At 46.8% G+C, this 13,495-nt stretch overlaps 1 protein-coding gene across 3 annotated transcripts in view; it reads left to right on the top strand.

Annotated features, from left to right (window-relative positions):
* The window catches only part of CHADL (chondroadherin like), a 372,075-nt gene that overhangs the window by 328,019 nt on the left and 30,561 nt on the right, over window positions 1-13,495 (top strand). For all 3 annotated transcript variants that reach the window (XM_069654439.1, XM_069654438.1, XM_069654440.1), the window contains exon 2: window positions 4,515-4,680. In XM_069654439.1, the coding sequence (XP_069510540.1) occupies window positions 4,515-4,680 (166 nt within the window). The remainder of the gene's footprint in view (window positions 1-4,514; window positions 4,681-13,495) is intronic.

Raw genomic sequence — 13,495 nt, 5'->3', positions numbered from 1 at the left:
TCCCTAGCTCATACCCATCCTATCTTTCCTTTAGAACCAGTACTGTCAGAACCATTTTTGCACGGCTCTTCTCTGACATGTGTTCCTAAGCCCTAACTTCCCATTGATCGATTGAGAAAGTAATTCCCAAACCAAAGAGAAAGCAGAGTACCACACCTGAACTGTTATAATCGGCCGTATGTGACCTTCCTGTGTGGCATTGTACTTTTTGGTAGCCTTTAATATAGTGTAAGCAAACCCATTTGTCATTTTTAAAAGTGCAATTCTGTTTCCATTCTCGCGCCTACCTCGCAAAAATGACCTCCACTAAAACCTCTAACTCCTTCAGTTTTTGTGATAGAAACTCCTACTTGTAGCTAACATCTGTACCTATCCATAGAACCCAAAACCGCATTGTTACTCAGTGCGATTCTCCCGTTATCACGAATATCGCGTACTGAAAAGTTTGCCGCAAATTTCATTTCGAGAAATTTTCACACGTGTATAAAAGCTCCAAACTGTTTCCAGCTTGGATTTTAAGATTTCAAATGTTTTCTTTGCATTAAATCATCGCTTGTGTTTGTGTGCAACTATTCAAAGCGGCTCCCATAAGAATTTAGAGCAATTTAAGTATTTTAGACCATATTGGTGTTTTTGCCCAGTCTATTCTAAAGATTTTAAAAGTCATCCTGACAGTTGAAAGCCCACTTCATTTTTCTCTTTCTGTGTAAAGGGGGAAAGGGGAAGTTAGACACTGTTTGACCTGTACATTCCTGAATACCTGCTCCCTCCTCCTATCTCTTTACGTTGCCTATTGGGGGGGTTGAGAAGTGTTGCAAGGGGAACTGTTAACCCTTGTGCCATCTGATCTGAAACCAACACAAAAGTATTATTTTCTGTGCTGCATTTGTTTTGCTTATTACCTATTCCGAGTGTGCTAAAGATATTATTCAGTGTTCAGTCACCCCATTGGTGACTGTTTTTTCCCTATTAAAATATATATTGTAATTTGATTTTAACTAAGTAAATAAATAATACCTTTTACCAACCAGCCTGATTTCTGGTCCAGCGTGACCCGGGGTATTCTTAAAGTAAGGGGTGTGATACGAGTGGTACATCTTTCAAATAATTTAATCTATATCTTGAATAAGTTTTTCCATTGCGCTGTACACTAGGCCGGGAGCAGAGTGTATCGCCTGATTGAAATCCTTAACAGGCATTTTCAATTTTCCCACAATGACTGGGGTACACGTCAATGCACTTACCCCGAACTGATACATTTTACCTCCTAGTCCTAATGTTAATATATTGAGGTATACAAACAATTAGCACTTGGTATTTATTCTTTTTTAAATTACCAATTTTCATATCAACTTTTGATTGGACGGCAGGAGTGTCTTTCCCTCCCAGCCCATTGATGCTAATATGTCTGCTACTAAATCTTGAGGGATTCCCATGAATTAATGAGGCCTCCGCTCCGGTATCAATTATAGCTTGAACCTCTTGCGTATTTCCTGATTGCCAAAATAACTTCACATTCACATGAGGTCATCTATCTACTTTACTATGGGTAGGCGCTACTGGAGTTTGACCACAATCCTATTCGTACTTTGAATGCGTGTATTTGGACTCTGTCTCTAACATCGCACTCACTACGTTCTGTAAATCAGCATAGTTTGGCTGATATGGTGAAGGCATCCCTAGGGAGCAGTCATCCATCTCTTCCTCATGCAACGCAGAGGGGACCTATCCCCACTATGGTTGTTCACACCCTGCCTTTTCACTTGTTTTTACCGCTTTTTCCCTTCAAGTCTACGCTTTTTATACAGCTGATACATTTTGCGAGTCTCAATTCCAACAATATCTTCGTGCATCACTCCATTTTTAGTAGCGCCAAAAACATGTATTTTCTGGATACACGTGAATCTCTACTATTGAACCTCTTTCCAAAGGTTTGTTTGCCACTTTGCCCCTCTCTTTCTCTCTTCCGGGGCCTTTCTTCCGTCTTGTCCCATTCCCCTAAATCCGCTAATTGTCTGATAGCATCCACCACCTCATCTGTTAGTCTACCAGTTATCCCCACCAGCAAGGTCATAATGACATTTTCGGAGGCCGGTGGTGCCGTCCGAATACTGGTGTTTCATGCTGAGACCGATAATGCCACTACCCCCATATGTTCCGGCTCCTCAATATGGATGTTTTCTTTCATGGCATGCTCCCTAAGTCTTTCAATTGCCTCTCTCAGTGTATACCACCTCTTCTGCTCGCTAGTCCAGTCCAACGTAATCGGATACTTGCAATTACACCCTTGAACAGCTAACTGTAACAAAGATAGTGTCGTATGTCTCCGTTGCCCATCGGGGGGCGGCTATGCACGCAATACTTCTTGAATATGGGTTTCATGGGACAATGGCAGGAACCTGGGAGAAACGGATGAATCTACACGAAGACCTGTCTCACCTCTGTCAACTAACTTGACCATCCATGTCAAAAGAGGCTCACCAGCCCCCTGTTTCAATCTGTTAAATATTTCCCCAACCTCTTGTTGAGAATAATCCTCCAATGTGGTCAAATCCACTAAACCACCTCTAGGATTATTCGGATGAGGACCAGCTTGTCTGCACATAACTGGTTTAGAGGTCACCTCCTTTCTGACAGGCACTGGTTTGGATGGTACTTCCCCATCCGAACCACTCTCTGAACTAGTACTGTCAAATACATCCTCGTCCCATTAGTTGGGGTCCCAATGAACCCCTGCAGAGGCAATCACCATTGCCACCTTGCCGGTATTCACTCTCCCTCTTCTCTTTCGATATTGTATCGGGCAACTCGCACAGCATCTTGCTCAGCTACTGCTTGATATTTATCAGCCTTATCATGATACAGTTTCATCTGAAGCTGCTGCATTAATACAATCTGTTTCTCAGCAGCCAGCTCCTTCTCTAATTTCAAGATACTCGTCTGCAATTCTACATTTTGTTGATGCACCTTTCTGTATGCATGCAACAAAATCCAACTCCGTCTGCCCAAGGCTGAGCACTCCTTTCCCTTTTCTACAAGTACCTGGGGCTCGCCTCTCCGATACTCGTGTCCCATGTCTCACTCAAACCTGCACCACATGCCCAAGTCTGTGCCAGTTTATCATACAGACTCTTTGTCCACCCTGGGATCATCACTTTGGGACATACTCCACCTGTGCAGCTTCCTTTTTTCCTAAATAGGGAACTCATAGTGTCAACATGTTTTGCGTCCCTATCAACAATACCTCACACACACTTGCACATGTCACAAATGTAAAGAAATTGCCTTTCTGTGTCCAAGCTTCAGATCCGTTTGATCTCGGACATCAATATCAGCACAAAAACCCTGCTCACAACACCATTATGTTTTTGCTTTTCTGACAAGTGTAATGACCTCTGAACTACTCAACCTATTACACAGACCAAACGTTCCTGGACTCAGGGAGGCAATAATACACACTGAAACCCACAATTGTAGTATAGTTGGCTCTTTACACACAGAATATAAGCATACGAATAACTATTGGAATAAATGCAATTGGATATACATAAACACATAGACAAAGATAGTTACAAAGGGTCTACATCACCGTTAGTGCGGTTGTAGAAGAAAACGTAATCTCAGCCAAAACGACAGGGCTCGGTGCGCTCTACAAATAAACACAAATACAAATACCGACACTACCCAGTCCCAAGGCAGGTAGGCAGAGAGATCACAAGTAATAACAGGGCCTGGAGCGGAGCGTCCTCCCTCTCAGCGAGACTTCATCGCCTGAGGTTCCAAGAGTATCTGAATCCTCATCAGTATACCTCTCTTCTTATGGGAGACAAATCCCCACTCCTCATGGGTTGCAGACTGTCCACGGCCGAAGGACAGACAGCAAGCATGGGAGGCAAAAAATCCAGACAGTAGTGGAAAAACCCAAGTTGTCTTATGCACGCTCTTTCCCAGCACCCCTTATCATTGCACCTGCACATCTCTGACTCCCTTCTCGGCTCGTCCTTCATAGTGAGCTCCTCTGTTTCATGATATAATATTGCAATCGTTGCAGAATTCATGTCTGCTGTCTAACTGAGACCACAGAAATGTAGACTTTCATTGTGGTTTGGAAGTGAATGTCCAAAATGGCAGCGCACCGGCACCATGTTTTTAGCTCATTTTCGCACCCGAGTTACAGCCTACCAAACCATTAGAGAAGGGGAAAATCCATATGCAAATCGGGCTCGGTCCCACCCCAAGAGCTGTAAATGGGTTTCAGGATGGAATTACCAAGGGAGGGGGCAACGTAGCACTGAGGGAAATTTTCAGGGCTGTGTCTGTCTACCAGTGCTGGGACAGCCGGATGTAGATTGATTGAGTTGCCCTGTCAGAGTGGTTTCTTGGTATGATATGTCATTTACAACACGCCTGCACACAAGTTTTTCTTGATTGCAGTAATGGAAGGGGTGCTCTGTGTCAGGACTGAGGTGCTTTCATATAGGGCCATCGCAGTGACTTTCCTGTCTCCCCTGCAGCTCCAGCATGCAGTACCTCCTGGCCACCCTGCTGCTTGCTGTCTTCTGGGGGACCCCAGTCTCTGGTGCCACCTGCCCTCGCTTCTGCATCTGCGACAACTTGAAGTCTTTCGTGACCTGCATGAACAAGAACTTGAGCCAAGTTCCCGCGTCCGCCATCCCTCAGGTGAGTTACTGAGTATGAGTGTCCCTCAGGTGAGTCATAGCTCTCAACTCACACGCTTTTGGCGGGTGTCACCCGCCTTGTAAAAGGCTGACTCACCCGCCAAGCCTCCAGCACTCCCATTCATTTCAATGGGCGTCTCACCCGCCAAAAACAAAATCGGGTGATTTCACACGCCTTTGCAACACAAATGGTTGAGAGCTATGGGTGAGTTATTGGGTATGAAAAGTGTTTCCCTGTTCCCTCAGGTGAGTAGTTGGAGAGGGACAAAGGGGAGGGGTACTTGGGTGAGCTAAAGAGACTGAGTGCCCCTCAGGTCAGTGCTAGTGGTTAGCTGTCCCTCAGGTGAGTGACAGGAATATAGCCTCCGGCCAGTGCCCCTGCAAATGGGTGAGGAGTTGGCGAATGTCCAGTCGACTGACCCTTGGGTGAGCAACAAGAATTCAGTTCCCTTGAGATAAATGACAAGAGATCAGTGCCACTCAGGTCAATGCCAGGATTGAGTGTCCCTCATATGATGAGTGAAAGAAAGTGAGTTGCTCTCTTGTGATTAACAGGGATCAGAGTGGTGGGACGTCTATGCCTCTCTTGTGAGTGGCAGAAGGTTTGTGCTGCTCGGGGTAGAAACATGAGGTAAGCGTTCCTTGGGTGAATGACAAAGGGTTGCTTAGTATCCCTCAAACGAAATAGAGGTAAGTGACAGTGAAAATAGGTCAATTGCCTCAAGGTGAGGGACAGGAGATGAAATCCCTTTAGGTAAGAGATGGGAGCCTACTGTACATTGGGTGTGAGATGAGGGTGAGTACCGCTAAAGTGAGTGATAGTAGAACAGTGGCCGATCAGCAGAGGTAAAATAAAACCAGCAATGGCAATCTCACCAGTTTGTTTTTTTGTGTAGGCATGGCAAAGGCACTCGCCAGCCACTGTCATAGTGGTGGTAACTGGCTGTTGATGGTAGCAGGTGTAAAATGGTGCGAGTACTTGGGTATCTAATAGCAGTGCCTGGCAAATGCCTAATACTTACACACAAGCCAAAACTGTTGGTTTTACCAATGCTTGTTTTTAACAGGACTTTAGTATAGGACACACATAGTGCTTATAAATCGAATGGCTGAAGGCAGTCCTGGTTTAGACATTTTTATTTCACCAGTAGTGTGTTTACAGATCTAAGTCATTAACTCTCAGAAGACTGTTTCGAAAAAATACTGGCAGGCACCGGAACACAACGTGTGATGGTAAGGCTTGATTAAAGGGAGTTGAAAGAGTTTTCATGAGGAGGTGTTTTGGGCAGGGAGGGTCAGGAACTGGGTGGCAATAACCAGAGGGATTAGAATAATCATGGCAAGTCAATGGGCGGGCAAATACCCAAACAACACCTACAAGCTGTGTGTCCCTCATTGGCATTTCTCCCTATCTGTACTGTAATGCAATAGTTTCGGTTTAAGTAGTGGAACGGTGACCTTAACTGAGGGGAATGCCCCCCCCCGGCAGTAAGGAAGCATGTAGAAAAACATATGTTAGGGAGTTGCAAGGTGAGGCGCATAGAAACGGCCAAGTGGGTGGGAAGAAAGAGCGTCCTCAGATTTTGTTTGTGTTTTTCTCTTCGGTCATACTCGATTTCGGGCTTATATGTATTTGCTTATAGGTATTGGGAGAGGGAGATGGTAAGATACGGGAGAGAGTTTGTGTCAGAGATGGCTTCAATGCATGTCAACCCAGCGTAGAGTTATGGAGGACAATTCTACAGTGTCTGTGTTAGGGAGAATTTTCATTTCTGTGCCAATTCCCTTTAACCTTAGAGACCCCCAGCTCTATTGCTTTGTTTTAATTTTTACTCCCGCGTGAGTGGGACCTTTTTCTCACTCACTCAAGTGTTTTTCTATGATGTTCTATGTTCCTTAATGTAGTATGGAGTCTGGTAAACTCCATAGGCATCTGCTTTTGCACTGTGACACACAGCACCTTTTGTGCAGTGTCACTGAGGAGTCCCTTGGACTTCTCTAAATGTTTAACTACATTCTCTTGGGTGAACTACTGTTCCCAAGAATTTAAAATGACCCCTGTATTTCTTACCTTTACTTTATGCGTCCAGCACACACAACTATATGTGGAGTGCTGGGGGTTACATAATAATTCCTTTAACCCATTCCCCATGTAACATTTTGTTACACTAACTCATTTGAATGGCTGGTGGCAGTGGTTTCTTTTTTAATACTTAGTGACATTTATCTGCAGGCTGATATCTCAGGTGCAGTGCTGCACACAAGGGTGACCATTTTCTCAAAATGGCCCCTGTCTTCTTTTTTCGCTATTTCTTGTTAGTTAGTTTCTTCTGGGCTTTTACTCTGTTGTTTGCATCATGTTTGAGTCCTATGTGTATTTTGCCGTTGGCGGGCTTCAGCCCTGTCGCCCGACCAGTCTCCGGTGTGTCTGGAAAAGCAGGAAGTAAGAGAGGGTCCCGAAACCTCCCTGTCCTTTGTCTCTAGGTGTGCCTGATGAAACCAATTGCAATTGACGGCTGGCTGTCCTTCAGGACAGCCACCCTGCTGTGTGATTGACAGCCTAGGGCTGTGAATGAACGGGAACCTGCATAAAAAACAAGGTTTTTGGGACTAAGTGCAGAGTCGACCACTGGAGGACAACATCCAAATCAGAAGACGAGAGAAGACGCCAGCAGCACCTTCCTGGGCCGCGAAGTGCCCGGTGAAGCCTTACAGCTGTGTTGACCTCCTTTTCGAATCTACAGGTAAGACCCGTAAAGGATGACTTCCTTCCTTAGGCTGGTGGGACCAACTAGCTTCGAGACAAACTCTATTGTGGCATAACCCCTGACTTGCTGCGACTTTCCAAGGCCGCAGAAGCCCAATACATCGGGTAGCTCAACCACCTGTGAGTGTATTGTCTTCCGAATTCTGAATCCGGCCAGATCTTTGTGGGCATCCATAAGACCCTACAGAAGCAAGAAATCGACACCCAGAGTCCCCTCACCAGAGTCCAGGACTGAGGGATCAAGGAAATCCAAACCAGAGCTTTTTGTTCTTTTTTGGCGCTAAGAAAAAGGCACCAAAACCACAAAGAGCTGCTGAAGTGAGGGAAATCCATTGCTGCCAAGTCCCTCTCTCTCCAGTGCAGTGATGAAAGGGAGGAGCCTGCCAGACGTCCTCCCTTTCATCACCACAAACAAGGACCCGGAACAAGGGTCTACTGCATTGCATCGTGAAGGCAACCAGCTGGAACAACTTCTTCATTTAGAAGGTATTGTGGGCCTTGGGGTACTTTATGCTTTGCCATTTGGGGTGCTTCCTATGTTTGGGAGTGTGATTTAACCCTACTCTAAGTTGACCTCAACTTACCTGCATTGGCCTTACAGCTTGTGCTTTCTAAAGGTGACTCCTCTTGAGTTGTTGTAATTTCTCTTTTGAACACTAACTATTTAAGAACATTTTTCTAAGAAGAGGAGCATTAGAACTTTGACTTTAGTTGCCCTGGCTCCCTAAAGGCCTCCTTCTGAACCTATTGGCTTTGGCAGTGCTTGTTCCCTCACATGTTTTAAATGTTGAACATATCATACATCTGGCAAATGGTCTGTGTCGCCACATAAATGCAGAGGCCTAATAATTGGGCACCAACAGTGAGTTCAGACCAAATAAGTAGAACAAGAGTGCTGAGATGTCAAGTAGCCTGCCTGTTATCAATAGGTTTAGTTTGAAAGGTAGATTGATTAAAATAAAAAAATTCACCCAGGGATGGGATGTTGCTATACAAAACATTGCACATACATGGGACAATAAGCAGGTCTCAAACACACAATTTATTTGTATATATGAAGATACATTTTAATGTTATTAGCATTTTCTGGTGAATCTGTTTCTTTCTTCCTTTAATTTAGTTTAGGTTGTAATAATGCATGCTGGGATGAAAGAATGCAAACAAAAACGTGTATTGGGTGGAGTAATTATTCAGAGACCAATGTTACAAAACTAATCTACTGTAGAATTGTTCAAAATGGGCGAAAATGTGCAATGGTGTTTATTAAATGTTTGAAAAATCATGTACAAGGCACAAAATGCATCTGAGCCCTATTCAAAAAGAACATATACAGTGAAATCGGATAAAAGGAAGCCACAATAACATTATAAAAACTACAAGAAACAATTTCCTAAACTAGGACAAACTCAGTAGAAGAGTAAACATTTCAGGGTAAAATGCAAATCTTTAAAAAAAACAGATCATTAAAATACTGACTTCCATAAGCAAGATTTAAAAAACGTTTCTAAATGTCTAATACTCAAGAATATATATATATGTGTGTATATATATATATATATATATATATATATATTTATTTATTTATTACAGGGCCTACAGTAGCGGCCCTGTGGTAATGGTTCAGTTGCTCAACCCATAGGAATAGCAATTTCTGGAAGGCTTATAATTCCCCCCCACCCCCCCAAATGAATCCTCACAAAACCTTTCATAAAAAGTACATGGCCCAGTCAGACTGATCCTGCGAAGTCTGGTGAGGTTTTGTCAAGGGGGGGGGGCAAAGTTATGGGGAGGGACCCAAAATGTGTGTGTTTTTCCATAGATGCAATAGAAAAAAAACGTTGCTCGCGTCTACAGCCCGAACCGCTAGATGGATTTGCACCATATATCTGGCAGGAGCGGCGTGTTGATCCCAAAAGCGTGCTTTTGTACATTTGGTGTAAATCTGTCCAGGGTACGGAAGTGCTCTGGCCGTGGACTCACTGTGTTCTGCCTCCCCCCGAGGCCTGGGGGGGCTGAGGCAGACTTTCACTGCCCCCCCGTGGATGACCAACTCTGAAGGTACGGAGAGGGGCCGAGGGACTGTTGAGGAGCCGCTGCAAGGTCCGCAGGAGGAGGCTGAGCGTTACGTTCCTTCTGGGAGTCCTGAACAGCGGGGGCTTGGAGTCTCTGGGGCCTGAGGTTGGAGGCGCTTCCCCAAATGCATAGCGCAGAAGGGCCAGGCTGGCCTCTGGATCGGGGGAAGGCATCCGGGGATCGCTGGCCCTGAGAGCGTCGGCGGCCATTGATTGAGCTCTGGACCGGGGGTCCCCCACTAGAATAGCTGGGCTCCGCGGGCAAGCAATCGATTAGACTGGAGTACGGGGGTTACAACCTGGCCCCGGCTGGAACCAGCGCCTTTGCTTTGGGCCGCGCCCTGGCTGAGTTGGCGGCCGGACCTACCACCCCCACCCACATCGCCTCTGCCCGGAAGCTATCTTCGCGACGTCAAACCAGCTACCTGTTTTTTGGGGATAGGGGGGTGCAGTCACTTCGATCAGTCATGTCAAGAAATAAGGGAAAAGACTGCCCACCCCAGGGGAAAACCCCCAAAAAAGCTACAGAAGGCCCTCTCACGAAATTCTGGTCTAAAGAGGTGGAGACGGCTGAGGCTCAAGAGTCGGCCCAGGACTCACCTGAGAACGCCTCCGGGCTGTCCCTCGAGGTTCAAGACAAGCCGATAACTCAAGCAATGCTTTCACAGTTTATGGGTGAATTGGTGGAGAAGATCACGGCAGCTGGGCAACAGCAAATGGACAAGCTGCGAGAGGATCTGGCCGAAAGCCTAAGGGAACTTAAAAGGGATGTGAATAAAGTCGAGGAGAGAGTGGACATTAATGAGCGGGCCATACAAGAACTGACGGAGGACGCAAGAAAAGTGGACAACTTGTTGGAGACCCTGGCTGTAGCTACACAAAACCTGGAGTTACAAGCAGAAGATCTAGAGAATAGGTCAAGAAGAGCGAACATCAGAGTTAAATCGCTGCCAGGAGATATTCAGGATCAGGAGTTGGGCCCAGTGCTGGAAGCAATATTTGTGGACCTGCTGGAATCTAATTTGGGCTCAGAAATGCAGTTCGACAGAGTCCACAGGGTGGGTCCGCGTAGGTTGGAGCCGGGATACAGGCCGCGAGATGTGTTGGTGGCCTTCCATAGCTATGCAATGAAGGAGAAGGTTATGGAGGAAGCGAGAAGGGCTACTCACATCACTTACAATGGCCAGGAAATATCGCTGTACCAAGACCTGGTGAGGATCACGCTAATAAAGAGGCAACGGATGGGTCCGGTCCTGTCCTTCCTTAGATCCCAGCAAATTTGATACAGATGGGCCTACCCCTTTGGTTTGTCATTCATCTGGCAAGGTTCTCATCACAAGATCACGACTTGCGACCAGGGGCTGGCCTTGTTGGGCCTGAAGGAGCAGGCCTCACCCCCATTGGTGGGGGCGGAGGTGCTACCGGCTACACGCAAGCCATGGGAATGGCCTACAACCAAGCACAGGAGAGGATGCAAGAGAGCTACGGACTCAGCTCCCGGGAAGCCCGTCACCAACGGAGCCCTATTTTGTTCGTCGGGGCAGAGTAGTCCTCCAACAGCTACATAAGACACTCCTTGGCTGTGTTAAGTCTTAGATTAGAGCCCAGGGAGGGCGCTAGCGAAAGCTGTTCAGTTGTTGTTGATGGGCTGTTCTTTAGGGTTGTAAAGGGTTGCAGGTCGGCGGAAGGGGGAGGACGGGAGTCTTGGAATGGTAAAGGGTTTTCCTGCGTTGGAAGTTTCCGGTTTTGATATTGGGATTGGCTCTCGTGGAAAACCCACGAGAGGGGCTGAGGGCCAGTCGATCTTGCTCAGAGGGGGGAGATGTGGGGGTTGGAGGTGTGGGGGGGTGGGAGGGGCTTTAAATCCAGGGTTCAGGGCTGGGCGACCTGAATGTGCACCCTTGGTAGGAGAGCATGCTGCGATCAACAAATGAGGAACGGCTCAGAGGGTCCTCTATGGTTAATAAGGTCCACATGAAACGGGCATATGGCTAGCTCACAAGTCTTAAAGTTTCTTTCCCTAAATGTGAATGGCCTCAGTTCCCAGGTTAAGAGGAGAAAGGTGGAGAGATTTCTCAAGAGGGAACAACCCCAGGTAGTGGCTCTGCAAGAGACCCATGTGCACACAAAGGATTCCCACAGGATTAGATTCTGGGGATACTCTCGACTGATTCAGGCCACACAAGCATGCAAAAGGGGGCGGGGGATTAATTGCGTTACGGGACGGGTCAGGTATGTCTATTAGAGACATGCAGAGGGATAGCCAAGGACGGTATCTGGCGGTGTTACTTGAGGGAAAGGGGGAGGTCTTCACAGTGGCAACTCTTTATGCACCCAATCAGGCTCCAGACGCCTTTATACAAAAATCCCTCACACGTTTAGGGAATTTCGCTGGGGGGAACATTCTCTTAATGGGGGACTTCAACATACCTTGGGACCCTTCCATAGACAGGAGCTCCTCATCGTGGGAGAATCAGGGGGGACCGTCAGGGGATCTGGTGAGGAAAAGGCGCGATTTGGCCCTGGTGGACACTTGGCGAGAACTCTATGGGCAGGCAAAGGGGTACACCTTCTATTCGCATGCGCATAGGTCGCACTCGCGGATACACTACGTGTGGATTTCAAAACCACTGTTGGGAAGGGCGACAGCACTGGAGATGGGAGCAATCACATTGGGTGATGACGCTCCACTCACACTCTTAATGGCGGTACCCAGGGGTCCCCCGGCCATTTGGAAATTGAGATACCCAGCCTTGCTGTTCAGGGACCTGGTCCTGGTTAGGGAGATAGAGCAGGAGCTAGGTGATTACTCTAACCACAATAAGTGGGAGGACACAACCCCTCAGATATGGTGGGACTCCCTTAAGGCCACAATTAGGGGAAGGATCATTGCAATCAAAGCCAGAAGGGAAAGGGAACTAAGGTTGGAGGAACTACAACTGGAAGCAAGACTTAAGGAGGTTATGGCTCGCATGGGCTCTAGATTGCCGGCTGCCACCAAAAAGGAATACAGGGCAGTGCAAGGTCAGCTGAACCTCATACAAACAAGAGCAGCTGAACGAAACCTTCACCGGCAGCGACAAAGGGTGAATAAAGGGATAATAAAATAAAGGGTGAGGGAGGAGTCTTGCTCACGTCAAACTCCGACATTGAGGGTGAATTGACCACATTCTATGCTGCCCTTTATAGTTCACGTTACCTCAAAAGCACAGACCAGGAAGCTTATCTACTTGATGTTGGCGTTCGACGGATATCGCAAGACGATAGGGACGCGCTGGAAGTCGGGATTACCGCGGATGAGGTGAGGAGAGTTATTAACAACATTCTCTCTGGTAAAGCCTCGGGCCCAGATGGGTATGTCTCTGAATTTTACAAGACCCATAAAGAAATCCTGATTCCCATACTTACTAAACTATTTAACTGCATAGGGTCCACGGGAAATCTCCCCAATTCTATGAATGAGGCCAAGGAAATCTTAATACATAAACAGGGCAAAGATCCGACTGACTGTGCGTCCTACCGTCCAATTGCTTTAATAAACGTGGACGCCAAAATTCATGCTAAAATCCTGGCCAATCGCCTCAAATCCATCCTCCCCAAACCAATTCATAGCGACCAGTCGGGGTTTATAAAAGGCAGACAACCCTCAGATAATGTCAGACGACTGACACACCTGGTTGAAAAGTCCCAGAAAAAGGATATCCCGGCCCTTCTTCTGGCGATTGACGCCGAGAAGGCTTTCGATCGGGTTGAGTGGGGCTTCTTGTTTGTGGTCTTGGGTCGAATGGGATTTGGCCCGGGTTTTATCACACGGGTAAGGGAAAACTACCAAAACCCAGTTAAACAACTGGCAATAAATGGCAAATTCTCTGTCCCGATACGGGTGGGAAGCGGTACCAAGCAGGGCTGCCCGATGTCGCCGCTCCTTTATGCCCTCCACCTGGAACCGTTTTTGGAGACGGTGAGAGAGGATGATG

The sequence above is a fragment of the Ambystoma mexicanum genome, chromosome 3q (genome assembly GCF_040938575.1).
Source record: "Ambystoma mexicanum isolate Mex_15411 chromosome 3q, UKY_AmexF1_1, whole genome shotgun sequence".
Classification (NCBI taxonomy): Eukaryota; Metazoa; Chordata; class Amphibia; order Caudata; family Ambystomatidae; genus Ambystoma; species Ambystoma mexicanum.
The sequence above is the reverse complement of the archived record's forward strand: the minus strand, read 5'-3'. Positions and strand labels throughout refer to the sequence as shown.